This window comes from Leucopleurus acutus, assembly GCF_964270905.1.
Source record: "Leucopleurus acutus genome assembly, chromosome: 9".
Taxonomy (NCBI): domain Eukaryota; kingdom Metazoa; phylum Chordata; class Mammalia; order Artiodactyla; family Delphinidae; genus Leucopleurus; species Leucopleurus acutus.
The window spans coordinates 86875339-86901693 of NC_139144.1; the positions used below are offsets into that span (position 1 = coordinate 86875339).

The following is a 26355-nucleotide window of genomic DNA, read 5'->3' on the forward strand; positions in this document are numbered from 1 at the left end:
GGCTGGGAAGGACACACCAGATGCGCCTGAAGTATTTACAAAACAACGCAGGATATAGACCAAAACAAACTGGACCTTATTAAAAAAAAAAAAAAAAAGAAAGCCTAAAAAAATTAGACTTTTTTCCTACTCAGTTTCAGAGACTTAAATATTCTGTAAACAACAGGGAGGACACTAGAGCCTGTCATGCCTCTGGTTTTTGTAAAAATCCTTCCCGGGTTGGATGTGGGAGAGGAGCTGGAGACAGGAAGAGGGAAGAGGGCCTGACACATGTTGAGGTCTTTCCTCTGCAGCAGCTTCTTAAAATGACCAACTTGGGAACTGCTCAGGGGTTCCGAAAGGAGAGAAAACATTTATTTGACTAAGACAAAGTCTTTACTTCCAGGGTTTGCCTTGCAGGTGGCCACTGCCCAGCGAGCGGGGGTTCTGGTGGCCGGCAGGGCCCCCGGCAGGCAGGTTCTGACCGCTGCGGGAGCCTGGAACCTTGGAGTCTCTTCCAGAAGCATTACCTTGGCTCAGCCGGCCTGAAGGGAGCAAGAAAGCAGGGAGCAGAGCTGCAAAAATGATTCCAGGGACAACCTGCCAAGTACACTTTTAAACTAATGAAGTCTTATGCTACAAACCACTTTTAAACTAATGAAGTCCTATTCAGCATCTACTTTAGGCTAAAACCTACTCTTCATCCTTGAGATCAATTAGAAGGTGGGGAAGGGGGCAGGGATGAAGGGAAACCCAGATAGCTTTTCTTTCCCTCCTCTCCATTATCCAATCAACCTCATCTGTCCTTCATTCCTTCTCAGTAGAGAAGGGTACAGGAATGGTTAGAGGAAAAAGAGAAAGCAGTGTGCCAAAGGAAAGGCCAGAAGTAGTTTAAAGGTACCCAGAAGCAGCAGAAGGAAGCAAAGCTTTCCGAGAAGGAATCTGAAAGCCTTAGCTTAGCCTCTCAACTCTGCCTGAGATGCACACTTTATTTGACTGATACCCTCTCTTCTCTTTCTATGTCTGTGTGCAATGCCTAATTCTTACCATAATCTCCCCTCCACTCACCTCCCCTCTCCTCACATAGCACCTGCACCTTCCCCTTCTCCTGCAAATATTTGAAGAATCTGAATATAAGAGATCAAGCTTCTCATATGATGAGGTTGATGTTCAAAGCTGCAAATCTCAAGCTCTACAGAAAACATTATTTCTAAAGGTCAAAATATCTTACTAGTACTGTCTGCAGGACCCTGGTCCTCTTCCAGGTAATATTCTATCTTCTTTAGGTCTTCTGGGGTAAATCTCCATTTATTCTCGGCTGCTGGGGGCGGCACTTTCGGACCGGATCGTTTCCGGGCAGAAGCAGGCGGAAGGGTCTGCTGGCAAGATGCTGGCAGGGAACCCGTAATCAGTCCTTCTGGGAATTTCTGAGCTAAGACTTTTAGACCTAGGTGTGGAAGATCATCAGAAAAAGCTGTGTTAGCACGGTGAGGCCAAGGCAACCTGGAAAGGAGCCCGCATGCCTCCTCAACACAAGGACAGGAAATCTTTCTTAACTGCTTCACCATTAAGTAAATTACACCAGAAAATGTCAGTTGTTATGTGGGATTCTGAGAATTCCACCAGAAATCGTTTAGCTCAAGTCTGCAGCATTAAGGCTTTCTTACAGAGCCATAAAGTAACATCATTATTTCAGGAATTAAAAACATGTGCTGATGGAGCTAACGGAAGTTTCACGTATCCTGACTCCTTTCTGCCAGCATGGTTGTCTCTGTTTCCAGAATACTAAGTTCTGAGCTCCAGGAGGGAAAAGGCGATAGGGGTGGAGTTGAAGGAGTGTGAGCCCAAGTATTCGCCTTTTAAGTACTAAGCAGAACACAGCCCCTCACCTCCGGAAAGCATGAAGAGGTTCTCAAATCCCCGCTCGCACATGGTGGTAGCTGCCTGGCTGGCCAGCCTCTCATCGTCGTCATACAGAATGATGATCTTGCCATGGGCATTTTTCTAAGAAGCAGATGAGTTAAGGTTCGACCACACTGAGCTAATGCTCCTAGACTATACAGAAGCCCCTGAGGAAGAAGAGCTGTCAAGGTTTACCTCTCTGAGTTCAAGGAGCATCGGATGACCCCTCTTCAGGGGGTTCAGGACTTTTTCCTGTCGTGGAAACCACACAAGCTGGTATCCTTTTCTTCTATGAACTAGTATCACCATGTCCAAGACGGCACTAGTTACACACTGTACACTCTTTGGCTCTTTCATCTGTACAATCCTGGAGAGTAAGTATTACAACCTCCATTTTACAGATGAGGAAACAGAAAAACTTTTATGCCCAATGTGTCCACTGCAGTCTTATTTATAATAGTAAAAAAATGGGAACCACCTAAAAGTCCATTCCTTCAAAGAGGAATGATTTAGTAAATTACAGTAAATCTAAAGATGAGATCTTATACTGCATCAAAAATGGAGTTTATAAAGAGCTTGTGTTAGTGTGGGGAAATACATTGTAATATGAAGTGGGGAAAAGCAACATACTAAATTATATATACAGTATAATTTTTCTTTGTTAAAAAGACAAAGAAGACAGTCTGGAATAAAATACACAAAAAATGTAGTAAGAGTTTGTTGTTCAATTGTGTGGTTATTTCAATTTTCTTTTTTATATTTTTCAGTATTTAAATTATTTTCTATTTGTATGATTTTTATGAGCAAAAAATTAAAATTTCAAGAAGCAAAAAAAATTAAAATAGAAGGAAAAAAATTCCCTCCTTACATTTTACTTGGGAAAACTTTCTGGGGGAAACAGTCTTAGGACTGACTCTCAACAGATCATAACCTTTAACCTAATGTTTTTTGTCCTACTGCAGGATGGCTTGGAAGCATTCTCAGCAACAGCTAAGGATCAAAATTCTAAAATATGCTAAGTAAACTAATTAATATCAAAGGTCCTTCATAGGGTTTTCTTACTAGGAGCATGATTCATGATAAGATTGAGTCTTCAGTCTTTATACCATCCAACTCCTTAAAATGCAACAAAGGATACATATTCAAGAATATCATTTGAATAAGGGTTCATTGTTCTAGACAGAGTTGCAATTGGGTAACTGTAAGCTGCAAAGAGAAGAAAAAGCTTAGGAAGTTTGTAGCTCTCGGTACAACCTGGCCCCAATTCTCAGCTGGTTTAAAGTCTAAGAGTTAAAAGAAACATATTTTCAAAATCAACTAGTTATAAACCTAAATACTTTTGTGAAAGAAAAGAAACAGGACACTATGAACAAATAAGAAGTGTCACTTCACTGTTTCTGACATTTAGCACTGGGCCCCTGAGCCCCCTGAGAGAGTCACCAGCTTCTCTCAGAGCATGTGGTAGAACCAACTTACAGGTTCCCAGAACACATCTGGCTAACATAGGGTTTCCCCAACTGCTGACCACAGGCTGTGGTTTGAGCCTGCCTGGGCTCAGTACCGGGCTGTGTTCTCAGGAGTGAGACACTGTACGGCCTTCTCTCTCTTACCTCCAACAATGTGGCACTGCTGGTAAGAATCTCTATCTCTCACATCTAGCAGCAGGAAGGGGCAGTCGGGATAAGGTTTGTCTTTGGTACTGGGCTCTACTTTCTTCACAAGCCCTTTGTCTAGATCCAGTTCCCCAACGCCACTGATGACGCTGCAAGTGAAAAAGTAGGTCAGTAGACACTAGTCAGGGATTGGTGGCTTAAAGGTCAAATGTGTTTCTTCAGAATGGCGAGAGGGTGCTCAATGTCTCTTTAAAAGACACTTCAAAGAAAAAGGAAAATGGATGTGGTGTCTCAGTTCTGCCTCTGAATGCAAGATCCTACGGATGGATTCCTGTTCTCTCACCCTGGACCCAAAGGAGGGGATCCACTGTCCATACTAGCCTTCAGAGAATGCACGTTAGGTCATTAGCACGCAGAGGGGCAGAAACTGTAAGCGCAAGCTGCCTCCAGAAGCAAGGGCAGCATTCAGAGAAAGAAAGAGGCAAACAGTTACTCCAATGGAATTTTGATGAGTGTGAGAAAGCAGAGCAAAAGAGGAAAGAATACGGTTGACAGGGCAGGAAAACTGAAGGCATTTCTATGTATATCATATTTAACATAAAGTAACAACAGTGTTTTAATGTATTTCATATACTTATACAGTGACTCATCCAGTATGGATTTTGAACCTTAATGTTTTCAATAGTTGTCTGTAGTCACTTCCATTTTATAGGTTACAGTGTTGAGGCTGAAGAGGCTTTTAGATTTGGCAGCATTTGTGTAATGAGACAGTGGAAAAGCTAGGATTGAAACGAGGGAGGTCTGTTTCTGACCTGTTTCTGAGGTCATAAAATCACTGAAATTGGTCGCCAGGTTAATATAGGCAAAATGTGGCAAAAACATGAATCAGAGAAAAAAGGATAGGTGTTATGATCAAAGTGGCGAGTAGTGAAATATCTGTATTGGGATAAGAAGATAATCACTCTTCCAGGCAAATATGAAGACACATGTGCCAAACCACAGATTAGTCTAGCAATAGTTCCTCTCCCATCACAGCAAGTCAAATTCTGCCTTTAAATCCAATGATCACTACAACTATATGCCCTATAGTGCATATTTTGTTGAACCAAAGGAGAAGAAACTCTATTTCATGTGAAATTACGTGCTCAGTGGAAGCCTTGTTGGTCTATCTTGTTTTGAATGCAATTTTAGAGGCCTTGCACAGAAGTAGTTATAAAAATAATAATAGTGCAGTCGACAATAGCAATTCTTTCTCTAGTAGAACTAGCTTCTCTAGTAGAACTATTTTACCAGTAGAAGGGATGGATATGTGCAGAAAATCAGCACCGTATTATAATCAACAGTGAATATCTGTGAGGAAGTGCTGCATCATGAAACTGCCATGTGCATTTGAGAGTTGACACCAAGGCTGCTTTCACTCTCCTTTGCGCCTATTTAATATCAGAGCACTATGTGTGGCACTCTATTTTTCTTCTGATTCTAGACAGGGTAATTATAAGCTGCAGCAGACAGAAAAGGAGAGGGGGGGAAATCATACTCCCTGAGTCAAAAGATAGTGGTTGTAAAGCTAAGTCCTAATAGCAAACTCGCATATAGGAAGACTGAGAAGAATGGGGTTGAGGAGTGAAAATTAATGCTCTCCTATCAATATATTCTTACATTAACTAAGAATGCTGTGACAAGATCCAGGAGGTGGCATTGATATAAAGAGAAAATAGAATGGCTGAGATGAAATTGTGGGACTTCACTACGCCAACCTGTTTCTAAGGTCGTTAAATCGCTGACATTGGTATCTAGATTAATGAAGGTAAAATGCAGTGAAAACATGAATCTGATGAGAGCACCTCTGAAGGGTCGAGCGGCTGGAGTCCCCGGCTCCCTCACTGTTTATGAACTGGACGGGGCTTGGCGACTGCTCCCCAGGGCTCCCTTTCCCGTTGGTCTTGGCAGTGATTTCAGCATCAGGGTCTGAGGTTGCAGAATCATTGTCTAAAATTTGCAAGTGAATAAATAAATAAATTTAACCTCAGAATTTGTATTTACTTGTTAGGCAGTTCCACTGAAATTAGGTCAAGAAAAGGAACTCGTATTACCATTATTAAATTGTTCTAAGAGTTCTAACATATAGGCTCTCAAACTGTAGTCTGTGGACCCCAGGAGTCCCCGAGACCCTTTCAGGGGATCTGAAAGGCGAAAACTATTTTCATAATACTAAGATGTTATTTGTCTTTTTTACCATGTTGATATTTGCACTGATGGTGCAAAAGAAGTGGTGGATAAAACTCCTGGCCCCTTAGCAAGAATCAGGGCAGAGGTACAGAGCTTTATTAGTAGTCACTGTATTTTTCATCAACATGCACACACTCACAGTTAATAAATATGGCAGTCACATTTTTAAAAGTCCCTGATGAAGCAGTAATAATAATTTTATTAAATCTCACCCTTAAGTACACACTTTTTAAATATTCTGTGTCATGAAATGGGGGAATCCACATACAGCAAGTTTGCTACATACCAACGTCCCATTGTTGTCTCCAGGAAAAGTATGTGTGTGATTTGTGCTGCTTTTGCCTTGAACACCACTTTTACTTAGAAGAAAAACTGACAGGAAAACTGTGGTTATTTAGACTTGTGCATTTGGCAGCTATTTTCTCAAAAATGATCTAAAGTGAATTTCTCATTTCAAGGAAAACAACCAATGGTATTTGTTGCAGTGATTAAATTTTGAACAAAAATCAGAATTTTGGAAACTATTTGCCATCAAGAGCTTGACTTCTTTACCATCTTAATGACTTTTCTGATAAGACACGTGTTGTGGTTAATAAATGTGACTTTTCTGATATTGTGTAATGAAATTTGTCAACATTTGGAAGATCTTCATAACTCAGTGAACCAGTATTTTCCAAATGACCAATGAATGATGTTATAAAATTATGTATGAGTAAAAGATACATTCAGAGTGCAAAAGAGACCAATGGGTTTAATGTAACAGGGTATGAGAAGTTCATTGATATGGTTTCAGATTCCACACTACAACTAACCTTTAAGAAGGTACCAGCTATCAAGTTCTGATGTAATGTCAAAGAAAAATATCCACAACTATCTGAAAGGGCTATTAAAATATTCTTCTTTTTTTCAATTACAGATCTGTGTGAGGCCAGATTTTCTTCATGTCCTTTAGCCCAAAGAGCAAACTGCAACAGACTGAATGCAGAAGGTATGAGAACCATCTGTCTTCTATTAAATCAGACATTAACAAGACTTACAAAAAAGTGTAAAACAATGTCATTCTCCATATATATTTTTGTTTTGGTAACATAGATATTTTGCATAAAAATATGTTATTTATGCTTGTAATGGGTTTAGTATTGTTTCTTAAGGTAAACAGCAAGTATTTTTAAAATTCTTGGTTTAAAATTTTAATACCCTAAATATTAATAGATATAATTCACAAAAACCAAAACTCTTTGAGGTCCTCAAAAATTAAGTGTGGAGGCAGACTGATACCAAAATGTTTGAGAATTTGCTGTTCTAACCAATATAATGAGAGAAGACATAGAAATAAGAGGCCTAGTTGTTAAAGAGCATATTAAGTTTTAATTTGTGTATGATATAATACACCTAGAAACTTTTAAGAGAATCCTATGAGAATAAGGGAAATAAATATGTTAGATTATAAAAATAATCTAGGTTTTATGGTTAATTATAAAAATAACCTATTTATAAAATAAATAAGTTAGATTAAAGAAAATATGGACAATCAAAATATTTTTCCTATATACCAATTAGAAAATAACATGAAGAACCTCTCATTTACACTAACAACTGCAGATACAAAATATACTCTCCTAGAAAATAAACCTATTAAGAAATTTAAAGGCCATATAAAAACTTATAAGTCCTTTATAGGTCTTATAAAAATTTTACTTAGGGACATTAAAGAAGACCTGAATGAAGAGAGAGTGACATACCTTGCATATTCCTGACTTGGTGACTAAAAGTGAAATGATGTTAATCCCTTCCAAATTTCCAAATTTTTAGCCTTAATACAAATCCCAATGGGCTTAAAAAAAGCTTAAAAGAATTTTAAAGATGAGAAGAGAAAAAAAAAGATATATGTATGTGTGTATATATATATATATATATATATATATATATATATATATAGAGAGAGAGAGAGAGAGAGAGAGAGAGAGAGAGAGAGAGAGAAAAGTAATTTGGAGAACCTGCCTTTTCAAATAGTAACATATACTGAAAAGGTAAATGATCAAAACAATGCACCAGAACAATGGAAAATAACAAAGAACTCAGAAACAAATCCTAGAATATATACAAAAATCTAATGTATGTTAAAGGTAACATCAAAAATTAGTGGGTAAAGGGAGAACTATTAAATAAATGGTGCTGGGATAATCTGCCAACTATCCAAAAAAATCAAATTTAGATAACCCCTTCATATCATATACCAAAATATATAACAGATGGATTGATGTAGGAAAAAACCCAAAGCAACCAAGCAAGCTAACAGATGAAAATATAGGTGAATATCTTATTTTGGATTTTATGAATTTAAAGCACTAAACGAAAACACAATATGAAAGGCTAATAGATTTAATCATGTAAAAACGCAAATCTCATATATGTCAAAAAACAACACAAAGAAAATTAAAAGGTCAATAACAAACTAGGAAAAGTATTCGTGACATATATAAGTGAGAAAAGGTTAATACACATTATTAGGAGTTTTAAAACTAGTTTGTTAATAGAAAAAAGATCATGTGCACAAGGTAAAAATGCAAACAAGATAAAATTGCTAATATGGAAAGGAAGTCTTCTTTTCACTCCAGACCTGCAGGCTCTCAGACCTCCACCCCCAAGGGAACTACCTTCAAATATTTGTCTCCTTCCAGAAATGAAACAACTACATATTTTGTATATATTTTGTATATATTTTATTTCCTCTCCTTTTTACATATCTAGGAGAATGCTATTCATACTGCGCTACACTTTGATTTGTTGTTTATTTTGTTATTTATTTATTTTTTTTTTTACTTAATAATACAGCTTGGGTATTATTCCAAATCATCAAATAAAGATTTTTCTCATTTATTTTCAAGGCTGTATTGGTTTCCAATGAATAAAGATATCATAATTATATAAAGATTTTACAAATCAATAAGTAAAAGATGAACATTCCATTAGAAAAAAAATGGGAAAGGACATATAATGTCCTCAAAAGAAGAAATACGTATGACCAACAAACACAGACATACGCAAAGCTCAATCACACTATCAAAGAAATCCAAAATAAAAATATTAGATACCATTTTTCCTCTATCAAATTGGCAAACATTTACAAAAATGAGAATTATTCATCATTGGCTAGGATGGGGAGAAATGGGTCTTCTCATTTGCTTGGTGGGAATGCAAACAAGTAGAACCTTTCTGGAGATAATGTGGAATCAGCACCGAGCATTTTAAAATGGTTCCACCCTTTGACAATCTGCAGCAATTTATCTTCAGGAAATAAATCAGAACCATACAAACATTTATGGGTTTACACTGCAGCATTATCTTATAAAAATGAAAAATTAGAAAAACGTTAATGGCCAACAATAGGAGAATAATTAAATATGTGGCATATACAAAGGAAAGACATTATATGACAACACAACCTTTACAATTAAGCTTTTGAAGTCTATCTAATGACATAGGAAAGTGTGCATGATAAAATGTTAACTGAAAACAGCATAATACAAAACTATATACAAAGACTACGGATGTGGGTGGGGAAAACAGACCAAAATGTTAATACGGTTTATTAGTTATTTTAATTTTCTTCTTTATATGTTTTTTACAGTTTTCTAATTTTCTAGAAATATACTTTTAAGTCAGGAAAAAACAATAAACATTATAAAAGGAGTTTTTTTATTCCTTCAAAGTTGGCCAATACGCATACAGATACAATCTGTGCTACAGGCATTCCTGAGTTATTATTCTGTATAGAGCACTAGAAAAACACTAATATTACTCACACATTATGGTGTCCTACTTTACAAAAGCCTGCAAATTTATCTCAGAAGAGAAAATTGCATGTGCCCATATGTTCTGGTGTTGTAATCTCAACAATGAATTAAAGGACAAAATCCAGGTACTTATATAACCAGGTTAAAATTGGGAGTACTGGTATGAGGAGACTCAATTATCTCTATTACAAAGAGCCCTTATTTCTCTGCTGTGTTAGAGGCATCTGTCATAGATAAATTCCTGTCTTTTACAGATTCTTTTTATCCTCCCTAACAAAAACAAGCCCAGGGAAATGACAGTCGAGTTGTACAAATCCAGTGTTCAGACTTCCTGAGAAACTTGTCTTGAAATCAGAAGTCAAATTCCTGGCCTACATCAACCTTAACAAAACACATTCCCCTTCAATAAACAGCCACACATTGACAGCTGAGGACTTCAGGATAAAATAAAGACCTTCACTCTGGGAATTCTTTTCATGACAGAACACCTAAGAGGTTTTCTTTCAACTTGGTATTTAAGAAAGTAAATCTGGCGCCTATCTATCTTTCTAGCCTTATCTCCTAACCCCGCACCTACCCCTCCCTCAGACCACAGCCAGACTGGATTATGAGATTCCCCAAACACGCTTGGACTTCTTCTCTGTGCCTTTATTCAGGCTGCTCCTCAGCCTGAGACAGCCTCACCCTTAACTTGCACCTGTTGAGATTCTACCCCTAAAGGGGGCAGAGACCCAGTTCAAAAGCCTGGAAGAAGCCTACCTCCGTTTCCTAGCTGGAAAATACAGAGTTCTCACAGCACCCTGCATCTCTCAAAAGGCACATTCCAAGACCCCATAAGGATGCAATAAAGGCAGTGAGAAGACACTGGCTGCTACCAGAGACATGCAGATTTGTATCCTATGTCCATTCCTTATTGGCTGTTTACTTTGAGCAAGAAGTTTAACCTCTGAGGCTTGGGCTTCTCATTTGTACAGTGTACCTTCCTTCTAGAGTTTTTGAGAAGATTAAATAAGAAAACTCATGTGAAGTACCTAGCAATATATATTCATCAAACAATGGTTTCCTTCTAGTCCTCCGTGAATTTCTGTCATATTAGTAATTCTGTGTTTCTGTTATCATTTTCCTCACCCAATACACATACATATGTGCAGTGCACACTCGTAGCTACAAACTCCATGTAAGCAGAGCTGTGTTTTATTCATCTTTGTAGTCTCATAGCACTTAATTCTGTGACCTGTACTTATATAGAAGGCACTAAAAATATTTGTTGAAAAAAAGTAATTAGTATATTAAACACGTTTAAAACATTTAAGACTACAAATGTTACAGCCAGAAAACGAGATGGCTTTTTTAAAGAAATAAGAATTAGCAAAGCACCAGATAGCATTTCTCAGAGAGTAACAATCTAATTACAAACAGATACATCAAAGTCCCTGTGAACACAATAGCACAGTCAAATGGCCAATTTGTTATTTTCCCCATATCCTCACTTCTCATTACCTTCTAGCCTTTTAATCTCCTCAGCTGTCACTTCCAATGTTTGATCAGATAGGGAAGCAACTTGGATGACCTGATAGAAAAAAGAATGAAATGTGTAGAAGTGTGTATGTTTGTTTGTCTTTAAACAGAGGCAATTCTGTTTTTAACAAAAGATGAGGAAATATCAAACATCAAAGATCTCCTGTTTTAAGAAACTGTCAGTGTCCCCAACTGGAGACTAAACCTCAGGTCTTCTTACTTTGGGGGTGGTAATTACACTGCAGATGATCATTCCGGAAGAAAAGATTTCTTTAAAACATTACACAATAAACTTAAAAGACCAAAAGGATAATTTTGGACACGAAACATAAGTAAGAGTTTAAAACTGCATTCATACATATTCTAGTCCCAACGTAACATGCTATTTCTTGAAAATGCAATACTTAAAATAACAGCATTGTATCAGAAATTCTTCATGCAATGAAGAAATAAATGTAATTATGAATATATTGATTACAATGTTGTATACCCAACATACAGTTTTTAAAGCACTTTTGCCTGGGGGGAAGTGATAAATTAGGAGATTGGGAGTAACATATACATACCACTATATATAAAATAGATAACTAACAAGGACCTACTGTATAGCACAGAGAACTCTAGCCAATACTCTATAATAACCTATAATGGGAAAAGAATCTGAAAAAGAATGTATATATATATATATATATATATATATATATATATATATATAAAACTGATTCACTGTGCTGTACACCTGAAAGTAACACAACATTGTAAATCAACTATACTCCAATAAAATATTTTTTTAAATGCTTGGTAGAATTCAAATTAAAAAAATAATAAATCACTTTTCATGACTTAGCTCATAAGACCCAACATCCACCTTAAGTTACATCACTGTAACCCTTGTTTGGGGGTCAGAGAGACACTTTGTCCATAATTTTCAAATGAAAGAAGAAAGCGACTTTCCTAAAGTAACAAAATAGACCATGGCAGAAAGACTTGGAAAAGGAACCCAGTCATAGATGGGAGATCACCTGCTTTCCACAGAGAAAAATGTCCAAGCAATAAAGAATCCAGAATTCTAGATTCTCAATATTAAGATAAATGGGCAAGGAAAAATAAAACCTAAACTACAAATTTGATGATTAAAAAGGAGAATGTACATTTTACTTTATGAAATTCTTATCAAAGAAAAAAGAAAATTTCATACCAATTAGTCCTCTCATAGGTGAAATATAAAGAATCAGAAGAAAACCCTCTGCAAACATTACCTAGAGTTGAATTTAGAAATACTCACATAAAGCAGCACAAATTAGAAAGTCTTTACTCCAATGGAAGATCATTAAACTTACCAGCTGGGCAAAAGTTGTAACTTTTAGTCTCTTAAAAAGCTCATCTTTTTTGTATCTATAATCTGAAAAGCAGAACAGGACAAATATTTTTTCCAGGCTTATTTTGCTTTCTTAGAGATATTCATTCTTTCTAGTCATCAAGTTATATGGTATATTTTTCAAGTTATTTACATGTTTTATCTCATTTGATCCTCATGATATCCTCAGAATTAAGCATGGCAGGTATTATATCACCTTTTCATTTATTCCTTTGCTTTGGCCAGTAAGAAGCCTCAAGCTGAATTTATAAGCCACCTTTTTGGGCCTAATGATTTTACCCCTCCCCTTTATTTGTGTACCATTTTCCTTACTATGCTGTCTCTACTTTGACCATATTGTATTGCATGCATTTTTGTAAGCCCTTTAAATCCTTTTCAGAATAAGCAGGGAATAAACATCTGCATTTTACAAATGAGAACAGAGACCCAGAGAAGCTGAGTTGCCCTAGGTCAAGAGCTGGTAAGACATTTACTATTCTATCTCTGCCCTGAAAAGAGTACAATTCTATTCCTGAGGTTACAAACTATGCTAGAGACACAGGCCAACCCTTTTTTTTTTTTCCTGGAGTACAATGCTGGGCACAAATTTGTAATTGGTCCTGATAATCTCTTACATCAATTTTCCCTCAACTCCACTTCAATAAAAATCAACCTATTCAGTTTTGAATATGAAAAAGTTCTGGAGATCTATTGTACAACAAAGTAAATATACTTAACACTACTGAACTGTACACTGAAAAAGGTTATGATGGTAAATTTTGTTATGTGGGGTTTTTTTAACCACAATTAAAAAAAAAGAAAAATCAACTGAAAACATCAATATTTACTCAGTGCTATCTTTACAATTCTGAGACATAACTCAATGGGGGTACTTTTGCATTTGTTTGTGTTAATAATTCTTCATATCATATTAAACAGTTTTTAAAAATTTAGCCAATCTCACTTTATTATTTGTCCCATAGAGGCATATTAAAAATTGGCTTCCCTGGGCTTCCCTGGTGGCGCAGTGGTTGAGAGTCCACCTGCCGATGCAGGAGACACGGGTTCGTGCCCCGGTCCGGGAAGATCCCGCGTGCCGCGGAGCGGCTGGGCCCGTGAGCCATGGCCGATGAGCCTGTGCGTCCGGAGCCTGTGCTCCACAACGGGAGAGGCCACAACAGTGAGAGGCCCGCGTACAGCAAAAAAAAAAAAAAAAAAATTGGCTTCCCTAAACTTTTCTGAAGATGACTTGTCAATTCTGAAGAGTTTTCAGCATTGAACTCCTGCCTACCCTTTCCCTTCACTCCTCTTCTAGGTTTATATACTGATGTCCTTGACTCCTTAAATACTGCCTCATTATTTCAGAATTACTGAAGGTTAGCTGGATAATTACTATGGCCTTCACTGTCTCATAAACCAAGACTCCTAGCAACAAAGGAAAGGATTAAAGGTACTTAAGATTATTTACCTGGTGATACTAATCATTTCCATGAATTTTCCAAAAAACCAGCACAGACCAAATAGTTACTTTGGAGGATAATGTTAGCTTGGTTTACCAAATAGCTTTCGACTCAGAGTCGGGAAATGACATTACCTTAAAAACAGGCCTTCTGTAAATATATCAAGACTCTTTCTTATGGGAATTAAAGCTTCTCTGTTCCAAAATGCCCTAAAGATAGCAATTTGGCTAAAAAATGACCTTTCTTCCAGAAAATTCTTACAACAGCTTCTTCTAGATACAAGATGCAAAGGAGCTTCTAAAACCCACCAGGATGCAGACCCGAATAAGCTGAGCAGCAGCTTTAAAAAGTGCAAGTGAACGACTATAGTATTTCTCTCAATTGCCACCGACTTGCCCACCAAAAGTTATTTACATAAAGCAAAATGGCAATAAATCAGCCAGTGAAAACAGTCAACAGCTTTCAAAGTAGTTTGCACTGTGGCATTTATCCACTGATATTCTTTTGGTATAGTAACATAGTTTGAAATACTTCTCTAATTCTTCACATTCTAAGTATAAAAGGTACACATTAAAATCCCCTTTAAATAGAAATCACCTTAAACGAGAAAACAGGCGCTGCTATTTTCTAATGATCATAGTTTCTAGCATCCTCTCATAAGCACTAGAAATCCCAATGCACATTTGAGCCTGAACTCTACATACCTGGTTCTGGTTTAGAAGGACAGCCATCATTAGGACTTTCTGACATTATTACTCAGAGATAAAAGATCAAGCTAGACGTTTTACAGTAAGTTTTAAATTTTATAAAAAGGATAACTTGGAAAGCTCTGACAGTCTGTCCTTGCAAGGGCGAACAGAGCTTTAAGAATGGAGCTTCTGCTACTATAGCTTCTCCCAAACTCTGTGATGGAGACAAAAAATCCTAGTTTCAGATATGTTATCAAGTTTTGCTTCTCTGGTAAGTCTGGAATCTAAGTGTGTCTCTCTCGAGTTACTGGAAGGACAGAGACCTAACTATCTAGGATGTTTCACACTGGGCCCAACTAGTGTCATCTAACCACTGGAAGCCAAGAATGGGCTTTGTGAATGGTCAATAGACACAGTGTGTCTATTTTCCCCAGGCAGAGTTGAAAGAATATTCAGATTACAAAGGAATTCTGCGTTTTCAGGGTTCTGTTAAAACACATTATTAGCAAAGGGAAGTTGGGCTCACAGTGGAAGACAAATCAAAGGAAGTAACAGCACAAGGTTTGTGATTTCACAGAAAGACATGGCATCTAAGGTAATCCGAGAAAAGTGACGGGTTTAGGGTGTCATGAAACAAGGCAATATTCTCCTCCCTTCTGACCCAAAAGAACACCTACAACAGAAGATGGGAAAAGAGAAGGAAATATCTTCCAAAATATAGATCCCAAACCAGAATCTGAAGTAATTCTAGTCGGGGAATCAGCACAAAGCGTGTAAAAGGTGAGACGAACCTGCTGTCTTACTAAAAGGAAGCTCACAACTTCTAAAGATGGAAGGTGAAGTAAGCATTTTCGAGGACTCTAATCCACAGGTGTTTCTTTCGGGAGATAAGCTCCATTTAAAGTTTAGATATTAAAGAAACCACATTGTGCTTTTAAGAACTGTTTTAAACAGGGTTTCAGCAATCTGGGTGGAATGGGACAATTTTTATGGGACAAATTTTGGTGTGGACAGGTGAGCTCACACTCAGCTACAAATCCTTAGGAGGTGAAAGAGGCTACAAACCAAGACAGAAGCAGGCCAGTTGAATTTTGCTTGCTGTGGATGAATTAAGGACGACAACAATGAAGTTTAGGTGAGTAAACAAGATTTTTTTCCATAGTTTAAAATTTTAATATACACTTAAAATATATATCCTTAAAGTGGAATATTTTACAGATATATAACATTTAAAATATATAGCATAAAATGTTTAAAATATAAAATATATAAGAAGAAAAGGATACTGCGACATCACACATTAAAAAACAAATGTCTATAGCATCAGTCCTTGTAGTTGAACGTGGCAAATAACAGAGTCAGCAAGAAGCTGCTCCTGAGTCCAGACCTATTGTCTGGGGTTTCTCAATACTGCAGCAATTCAAAAGGAACAGGAACATTATCATTTAAATTAAAAGGCCTGCTGTGTAAAAACAGAAGTTCTGGTGAATTTTAGATTTGTAATATTCTCTTCCCAGAAGATATGTATTACCAGAGCCAAGTCCTGAACTGCTATCAATCAGAGTACCTCTTCACTGCCATTAGCTCAATATTGCCCTAGCACTGGGTTCTCCTACTGAAGCTATGAACAAATCCATCTTAGAAAATAGATGTTCCTACTTCTCTAATTCTAGATTTGATGTGTACATTTTACATCTGTTTTGGACACAGATTGAAAAATTATGATTTTGTGTGAGGGCAGTGCACTCAATGACTAGAAGCATATCTTTGCTGAAGATTAGTTTTTTAAAAGGATGTGCATGAAATATGATTTTTAATTAAAAGAAAGCCAACTGCAATGAATTTATAATGTATAACACCACTTTAAGAATAAGCTCTTTCTTTCTTACACCGCTAAGTCTTTCATGAATACTGTCGAATTTATACTCAAAAGAATGTTATAAGTTATTATTACTCCTATCTCAGGTATAGAGAAAATAATAAAATAGGAAAGATTAAGTACCTTGAATAAAGGTCATAAAGACTGCAGTACAATGAAACTAGAAATTTGGGTTCTCAGTGCTTCACTAGAGGTTATTTCACATTCCAACATTAACATCTCCTATGGGATCTAAGTCAGGTAGAACTCAGACTCAAAGACCACAATCTTAGCAGCTGACCAGAATGGCACAGTGTTTCCCACATCCTTCTAGGCACCTGCCACACTCACCTGACACCCATAGCTCTGTGTGTGTGTCAGCTGTAGAGTGTGGTTAGGCTCGTTAATAACCAACTTGTAGAGCAACTACAGGGTTCCGTTATCCCAAACCATCAGTAGTGTTACTCACTTTTTTTGATCTCTTCTAGCTTCTCAATGTATTTAGTCATACTGTTACCTAAAAAGAGAAGCAGGATTTTAGCTATGCTTTGCATGGAAGAAAATGAGTAACATTGTGAAAACAGAATGAGTACAAGTATTCCCTAAGCCTTCCCATTCTGCTTTTACAGAATTACAGTAGACAAATGGATCAGACATAGTAAATAGTCTTTTGGATTATACAGCATTATTAAAAGGTAAGGAATCCAGGGAAATGTTCTGGTCAAATGCATTAAGCTGAGGTGCACACCCAATAAACATTAAGTCCCCCCAGGCAGTACGAATGATCACTTCATGTAATGTTTTTTCTTTCTGAGTAAAGCCTTTCCTCTTCCATTTATCCCCCCATAAGCTTTTTGTGGGGAAGATATGCAGAGGAAGAGAAAGAAGCAATGACCTCTGAATGTCTAAAATGTGCCGTTGTGCCTACCCAAGCAACCCTTTCCTCTTCACTTAATCTTTGTGGTTTCCTTCTCTTTCCTGAACTTGGTCTTCCACTATTCATGCTGATGTTGCAGCCTGAACTAGACCACACAGTCTGTACACCAGTATTCACTGTGGATTTGATTTGCTGAGAAATAACAGCAGATTCCCACCACTGTGGAGAGTCCTCAACCCTCATGTTTTATGGCCTGGTTCTACAACACTAGGCTCTAGCCAAGGTGGTTTGGAGAGTTTTCATGCATTAAAACTGGGCCAGGATCCTTCTGGTTTCCGAATGAACTAAAGTCTGCTTCTCAAGCCAGGGGCTATTATTTTTTACTAGGCATGCTTCAATTTGATTCAATTCAGCACAGCAAGCTCTATCTGGCACCTGAAAGGTATAGCAAAACATTCAGAATAATTTCTCATTTCTAAAATTGTGCTCCTAACTTTTAAGCCTTGAGAGGAGCTAGTCAGTTTCAGTCACAACTTCAGGTAAAAGAAATGCTTCCAATTAATGGCATGAACTGATGTTTTCAAGCACTATTCTGAACTTTTCTTCATGTTTAGGTCAGAAGCAGAGAAAGAAAATCCTTGCTCTAAAACCCAAAGTACATTTTCAAAAAACAACTTATATCATTTGTTATTATTAAGTCCTTGTCATGAATTCATTATAGAATAAAATTCTACTGAGTTAAAAATTTTTTTCGTCTGAAGACACACAGTCCCCAAATCAGAACCAAAAAGCAGGACTCAGTGTAGTCCTGGACCCAGACTGTATCCTTCCAAAAGCTCAGAGAGACATGACAGTAGTCAGGGCTGTTCAGAAGCTGAGGCTCCTCAAGACAGACACTGAGAACATCTCAGAAGAAGTCCAAATAGCACCAAAGACCAAGATTAGAACAAAATATGATCTTTTCTAGGTTCTTCAGGCTATAATGGACCTGAGATGGGACCAGATCTCCACAGTGGAAACCATGAATCCTTCCCAGACTCACATCCTCTTCCCTGCAACTCTGCACTTGGGCGGGAACTCGACTGGTCAGTACTGGGGTTAGAAGACAGGGCAAATGGTGCGCTGTTCAGCGTCCTACAGTCTTATTCTTAAACTATTTTACGTAGGAGCTTCTGGTTATATGTTCCTGAGTCCCTTACAGTGCCAGGCTGTTGATGTGGCAGTCAGTTTCTTTTGGCTGGAGAAGCTTTACGCCTCCTTCCAGAATCGTCAAAAAACTGAGGTACAAAAAGGATCACTGACTTGTCCAGTGACACAGCAAGTTGGTAACTAAGTCAAGATTAGTACTCCCAACCTCCTGGTTTCTAATATGGCTCACAAAAACATATCATTCTCTGGCTGTGCTGTTTTAAAAACATGATTTCACTGTGAGGTAAATATGTAGGAAGTGTTACTTCCTTTATAGTATTGGGTGGGAACCATTTTATGCTCTAAATTCCCTGAGGCATACTATGAATGGAAAACAACAGCCAACCTTATTATATAGTCTTTATTATTAAAACATTGCATTTCCAATCTATAGCAGTTTCCACTAACAACATGTCTAAAATCCATTTCTCAGTCAGTTATCAACATTTTCGGTGTATTTACACAACACTTCATCTTCATACCAGCAGAGCCTCACGACCCTGTGAGGTAGGTTGTCATTCCTACTGATTATTTTTCCCACTAAAGGAGAAGGCAGAGAAACAAAATCTTTTGCAGAGGTGTACAAATACTTGGCTAAATTAAGAACAAATCTAAGAGGGCTATTGATAAGACGTTCTTTTCATTACAGCCATTCATTCTATCCAAGTAGAGGGGGGTGGAAAGAATATGGAGGATTTCTGCATTGCTTCAATTGGAGAAATGACTAACTGACACAAAAAAATCTCTAAAAATGAGTTTAGAAAGTATGAAAAGTAGTATTTATTCCACTTCATATACTGCTTATATCTTAACTAAGCAGCTCATCTTACTGGATCTAATTTCATCTGAGAATAGTTTTTTGACTACCTTTTAAAAAGAATACAAATGAATCAATTCTATAATTGACTTATTTATAAACACATTTTTGTTTTACACAAAAGTAAGGCACCTAAAAGACTATCAACAGACTAATTTTTTAAAATTAAAATTACTGCCAGATACATTTTCCTAGACAATACTTTGATTAAAAAAAGTCAGCGGCTCCCCATCACTTACTGACTGAAGTTTAAACTCCTTGCTCTACTCGTGAAGGCACCAACATCTTACCTACCTCTTCAATCTTGCCTTAATTACTAAACTTGACAAACTCTCTGTTAGTCTTTGGTTCTCTAACATGTCACCTTGCCCATGTAATCATAATAGCTCACCCAGCTGGAAGTGACCTTTCCCTCCTCTGAACTTCTACAGCACTCAGCTTACCACTCACAAGGCATTTATCATTGTACTGCCTTATTTGTGCGCAAGTCTTATCTATCTTATTATACTGACAGCCCAAAACAACTATTTACACACACACACACACACACACACACACACACACACACACAATATCTTTATCCTTTCCATTGTCTAGTGTAGGAGGCACTCAAAAATATTTGCTAAATGAAAAATACTATGAAGATCTACTAGCTGAAGAATCCTTATAATGAATTATATTATAATGTAAATAATCACACCCCAATTTGGTTTGAGTTTTTGGATACCTGATTTTCTCTAAGCTATGCCCAACCTGATTTATATATAGTACATATATGTTACATACTACTTAAATGACCTATATTGTTTCAGGACTCAGGTAACCTAGAAATGTATAAGATGGTATTTAGCTTCTACTTAGTTTATAATTTAAGTTGCAACAAAAGATATATAAAAAAGTTTTACAACTGGAATCAAGAGAAAAACACAACTCAACTATATCAATAGTGCTAAGCAAAGAGAGCACAATCAACGAACTGAGTGACTCATTCATTAGAGTTTTTCCTTTGTTTTCCTATAATTTAATAACATTATTTGAACTGAGCCAGTAAGAAAAGTAAGTGATTTTGAGCAGCAGTAATCTAAAGTGGGTAAGATTTATAGGGCACGAACTCAGTTGCTAAGAGACAATTCCATTGCTTTATTTTTCTTCAATATTTCCCTCCTCTACGGAGAAGTTCTTTTGGCTCAGAAGGAGCAGAAAGCTTGAAAAGAGGCACAGTGGTCCTTTGTTAATCTCAATAAGTTATACGAGTGCATAGTGCGCTCTGGTTTGTAAAAGGCTTTCACATACATTTCTTCCTTTGACGTAAGAAACAGAATTAAATACCAAATAAAAATGAAGAGTACTTAGTCTATAATGAGTTTGAGTGCTTAAGATCAAGGCTATTAGCAGATATTCAGGAAAAGTAAAGACTAAGAAGAAAAAAGGAAATGACTAGTTTGTATGGAGATAAGAAAACTAAGGTGAATTTCTAAAAAATAAAAAAAGGCTAGAAAAGACTGAATGGAGATAGTCTACAGAATTTTAGAAAGCTAAAGAAATTTGAAATTAGATTGAATATAGATTGAAATGAGAGAATAATGCCAGCAATGAAAGAGTGTAGGAGACTAACAAAGGGAGAGCCCTGTGGTTTGGAAAGTTAATCAGCCTGCAGTGCTACAGAGCAGAAACCCAGAGAGGGTGCTTGAGAATACACAAGAACCCTGCGGTGGAGACTGAACAAAACGCCGTCAGGGATTTCATCGGAAGCATAATCCATTCATGGCACAGTCTGGCAATGCTGGGGAGCTGGTAAGATACACTCAGGCACCTATGGAACAAAAGAAATATTTGAAGTTCAAAATAATTCTGATATTTCTAGCCATGGCTATACACTGGTGTTTGAGTTTATAAGAGAAGTAGCATCAGAAGGATAGAAATAAAAAATTATCTTTACCCAGGAAGAAGATATCAGTCTTTGAAGAGCTCAGTAGAAGGTGATTTGGGTGAAGACAGGAGATGCCACGAAATTCTTGATTTCTTGTGATTAACTCTGAACTGCTCACTGTTTGGTAAGAAAAGATTAAAGACCCATCTATTTAGCCTAGAAATGAGAAATGCTCACTCATTACCATGCCTATTTCCACGGCTCTGACTGCAGAGCTTCAAATCATACCACAGACAGGAGTTTCTTACTTTTACTTGACCTTTAAAGTAACTCTGGTGTTTTCATAACCAGGACTCCTCACACTTTTCACCTCATGGCAGACATATATAAGTGATAATATTTGGACAAAATGCTGAGGTTTGGGCTGTCTCAAGCCCTGATGGCTCTCCAAAGGTTTGAAGGGATCTGTATCCTGGCTCATAACCCATAGGCCACTGTACCGAATACAAAGGGAGGTAAGTCACAAAAATAAATAGAAAAAAAATTAAAATCTTTCCCTTAAACTGACTTTAAAATAATTTCTAAATCTGAAACAAACAAAAAATTGAACACTAGAATTAGATTTCTCACACACTGACTTTAAAATATGTTGAGTTTTAAGCAATGAAGCATACTCTGGCCCTTCCAAAGGCATTATAAAACTAGTTTGGGAGACTTCTGCTTCCAGGAATATGAGGTAGATATACTTTTCTCTACTCCTCCTGCTAAGTACCACAAAATCCCTGGACAACCCGCAAAATGGGAGAAAATATTTGCAAATTATACTCCTGATAAATGTCTACTATCCAGAGTATGTAAAAGAACTCCTATAACTCAATAATAAAAAGACAAATAACCCAACTAAAAAACCAATGATATGAATAGCCATTTCTCCACAGGAGCTATATAAATGCCAATAAGCACATTAAAAGGTGCTCAACATCATTACTCATTACGAAAATGCAAATGAAAACCACAATGAGATACCACTTCACACCCACGAAGATGACTATAATCAAAATGATGGACAATAACAAGCATTGTTGAGGATGTGGAGGAAAAAAGAGCCCTCCTACACTGCTGGTGGGAATGTAAAGTACAGCTACTTTGGAACACACTTTGGCAGTTCCTCAAAAAATTAAACACAGAGTTAATGTCTGACCAACAGTTCAATTCCTAGGTACATCAACAAAGAGAACTGAAAACGTATGTTCACACAGAAACTTGTACACTAATGTTTTAACAGCATTATGGCCAAAAAGCATAAACAAACCAAACATCTACCAGATGATAAGTAGATAAACAAAATGTGAAATAGCTATATAAAAGAACAGTTTGGCAATAAAATGGAATAAAGTATTGATACATGCTACAACAATGATGAGCCTTGAAAACATTACGCTAAGTGAAAGAAGCCAGACACAAAAGGTCACATATTGTATGACTCCATTTATATGAAATGTTCAGAAGAGGCAAACTCATAGATACAAAAGATAGATTAGTGATTACCAGGAACTGGTAAAAGTAAGGAATGGGAAATGATTACTTTGGGTACGGGATTTCTTTATGGGATGACAAAAAAATTCTGCAATTAGATAGTGGTGATGGTTTCACAACCTTGTGAATGTACTAAAAATGTCTGAATTGTACATTTTTAAAGGTTGAATTTTATGATATGTAAATTATATCTCAATTTAAGAAAACACACCAATTAGAAAAAAAGATTGAATAAAAAAAATCCTAGATGGGATAAATTAAGAGTTTGGTAATATCAGATACACACCACTATATATAAAATAGATAAACAACAAAGTCCTGCTGTATTGCACAGGGAACTATATTCAATATCTTGTAATAACCTATAATGGAAAAGAATCTGAAAAAGAATATATAGTATATATATATAAAAAACACAGTCACTTTGCTGTATACCAGAAACTTAACACAATATTATAAATCAACTATACTTCAATTTAAAAAAATCCTGTACATTATACATAAAACAAACATAAGAAGACTCTAATAGGTAGAGAGAGGAAGGCAGACTGGTTAGGGACCTCAGGACCCGAGGAATGACATAATGGCTGAGTTACCTGGGTGCTGTCTGTTTGTTTTTTGCCTCATATACACTAGACTTGGAGCTGAAGAAGCCAGAAACCCAGAAATACCTATGAATAGACCAAAAATGTCCCTAACAAAAGCCTGCTGTCTCCAGCCAAAGGACAGCAAGACAGAAAACTATTAGATAATAACTGCCTTTTTCCAGCCACATTCCACAGAAAAGCTATGTCCTACCCTTAACTGACAGCAAAGGCCAGATGGGGAGCCTTGATTTCCATCCTTGCTGGACTGTGATGAGATGCCATCAAAGTACCAGAAAGAGGAGAAAGAGGCTGGGGCTGAAAATGTACTCAAAATATAATTGCTGAAAACTTTTCAAATTTGGCAAGTGACATGAACTTCAGATTTATATAGAAGCTGAGTAAACTCCAAACAGGACAGACCCAAAGAAATCCACACCAAGATATATCATAGTTAAACTTCTGAAAACTAAAGAAAAAAAAATCTTGAAAGCAGCAAGAGATAAATGACACCCTACCCATATGGGAAAAACAGTTTGAATAACAGGAGATTTCTCATCAGAAATCAGGTGGCCAGAAGAAAGTGGCACAATATTTTTCAAGTGCTGAAAGAAACGAACTGCCAACCCGGAATCCTATACCTAGAGAAGATACTCTTCAGGAATGAAAGGAAATCAAAACATTCTCAGATGAATGAAAACTAAGAGAATTTGTCACCAGCAGACCTATCCTAAAGAATGGCTAAAGGAAGTTCTCTAATTAGAAAGGAAAAGATAAAAGGAGTCTCGGACTATCAGGACAAAACAAAGAACACACTAAGCAAAACTATGCTTCTTTTCAAGTGTCCATGGAACATATACCAAGATAGACCATATCCTGGGCAATAAAATGAACATCAATACATTTTAAAAAGTTAAAATATACAGAGTACATTCTCCAACCACAATGGAATCAAACTGGAAGTCAATAACAGAAAGATGACAGGAAAACCTCCAAACACTTGTAACTAAACAACACACAGGACTTCCCTGGTGGCACAATGGTTAAGAATCCACCTACCAATGCAGGGGACACAGGTTCGAGTCCTGGTCCGGGAAGATCCCACATGCCACAGAGCAACTAAGCCCACGCGCCACAACTACTGAGCCTGCGCTCTAGAGACATGAGCCACAACTACTGAGCCCATGCGCTGCAACTACTGAAGCCCACGTGCCTAGAGCCCATGCTCCACGACAAGAGAAGCCACCACAATGAGAAGGCTGCACACCACAACAAAGAGTAGCCCCCGCTCACCGCAACTAGAGAAAAGCCAGTGCGCAGCAATGAAGACCCAACGCAGCCAAAAATAAATAAATAAATAATTTATAAAACAAGAACAACACATGTCTAAATAATCCATGGATCAAAGAGGAAGTCTTAAGGGAGATAAAAAGATACACTGAACTAAATGAAAATGAAAATTCAACATATCAAAATTTGTGAGACACAGCTAAATCAGTGCTGAGAGAAATTTACAGCACTAACTACATGCATTAAAAAAGAGAACAACTCTTAAATCAATAATCTAAACTCCTACCTCAAGAATCTAGAAACAAGAGCAAAATAAGCAGAAGGAAGGAAATAAAGATAAGAGCAAAACAATAAAATTTAAAACAGAAAAACAAAGAGAAAATTGATGAAACCAAAAGCTGGTTCTTTGAAAGGATCAATAAAATGGACAAACCTGTAGTGAAGAAAAAAAAGGGAAAAGACACAAATTACCAACATCAGGAATGAAACATGGGCTATCACTTTAGATATTACAGACTTTAGAAGGATAATAAGGGAACACTACAAACAACTCTACGCACATAAATTTGAAAACTTGGATGAAATGTACTACTTCCTCTAAAAACACAAACCCACAACTCATCCAATATGAAACAAACAATTTGAATAGCCCCATAACTATCAAAAAATTAAATTCAAAATTTAAAAACTCTCAAAAAAGAAATCTCCAGGCTCAATGGTTTTACTGGACAATTCTACCAAATGTTTAAGAAAGAATTAACACCAATAATATATAATCTCTTCCAGAAAACAGAAGGGAACATTTCCCAACTCATTTTATGAGACCAATATTACAATAATACTAAAACCAGGCAAACACAATCCAAAAAACAAACCAAAAACTACAAACCAATGTCCCTCATGAATATAAACATAAAAATCTGTAATGAAATAATAAACTGAATTCAGCAACATATAATAGGAATTATACACCATGAGTGAGTTTTACTCTATAGATACAAAACTAGTACAATATTTAAAAATCAATCAAAGCAATCTATATTATCAAGCTAAAGAAAAAAACCATGTTTATATCAACTGATGCAGTAAAAGCATTCAATAAATTCAATAGTCATTCAGGATAGAAACTCTCAGAAAAATAGGAACAGGAGGAAACTTCCTCAACCTGATACAACTAACATTATCCTTAATCATGAAAAACTGAATGCTTTCCCACTAAGTTTGGGGTAAAGACAAGGATGTTCGCTCTAAGCACTCTTACTTCACATAGTTCTGGAGGTTCTAGCCAGTACAGTAAGGCAATAAAAGGAAATAAACAGATACAGTCTGGAAAGGAAGAAATAAAACTGCCTTTTTTTATATGACATGATTGTCTACATAGAAAAGCCCAAGAAATCTACCCCAAAAATTTCTCCTTTACCTAATAAGTGAGTTAGCAAGGTCTCAGGATACAAGATAAATATAAAAAATAAGCTATATTTCTATACGCTAGCAATGAACACATGGACACCAAAATTAAAAATGCAATACCATTCACAATTGCTCAAAAAAAGTAAATACTTATGTGTAAATCTAACAAAACATGTATAGGATTTATACGCTGAAAACTATACAATGCTGATGAAGAAACAACTAGAGAAAGCCCGTGCGCAACAACAAAGACCCAATGCAGCCAAAAATAAATGATAAATAAAATAAATACAAAAAAAAAGTACAGCAATATTTCTTTGTAAATGTAAACAAGTTTATTCTAAAATTTACATGGAAAGGCAAAGGAATTAGAGTAGCTAA

General features: G+C 36.6%; 1 protein-coding gene across 1 annotated transcript in view; it reads right to left on the reverse strand.

Annotated features, from left to right (window-relative positions):
- Positions 1-237: 237 nt before the first annotated feature.
- Positions 238-26355, reverse strand: part of CEP41 (centrosomal protein 41) — a 41873-nt gene continuing 15755 nt past the window's right edge. Inside the window, exons 3-11 of the mRNA XM_082846489.1 lie at positions 16872-16919; positions 12379-12440; positions 11021-11090; positions 5339-5483; positions 3492-3643; positions 3020-3087; positions 1869-1983; positions 1211-1426; positions 238-524 (exon numbers count right to left, since the gene is read on the reverse strand). Of these exons, the coding sequence (XP_082702615.1) occupies positions 376-524; positions 1211-1426; positions 1869-1983; positions 3020-3087; positions 3492-3643; positions 5339-5483; positions 11021-11090; positions 12379-12440; positions 16872-16919 (1025 nt within the window). The 3' untranslated portion in view covers positions 238-375. The remainder of the gene's footprint in view (positions 525-1210; positions 1427-1868; positions 1984-3019; positions 3088-3491; positions 3644-5338; positions 5484-11020; positions 11091-12378; positions 12441-16871; positions 16920-26355) is intronic.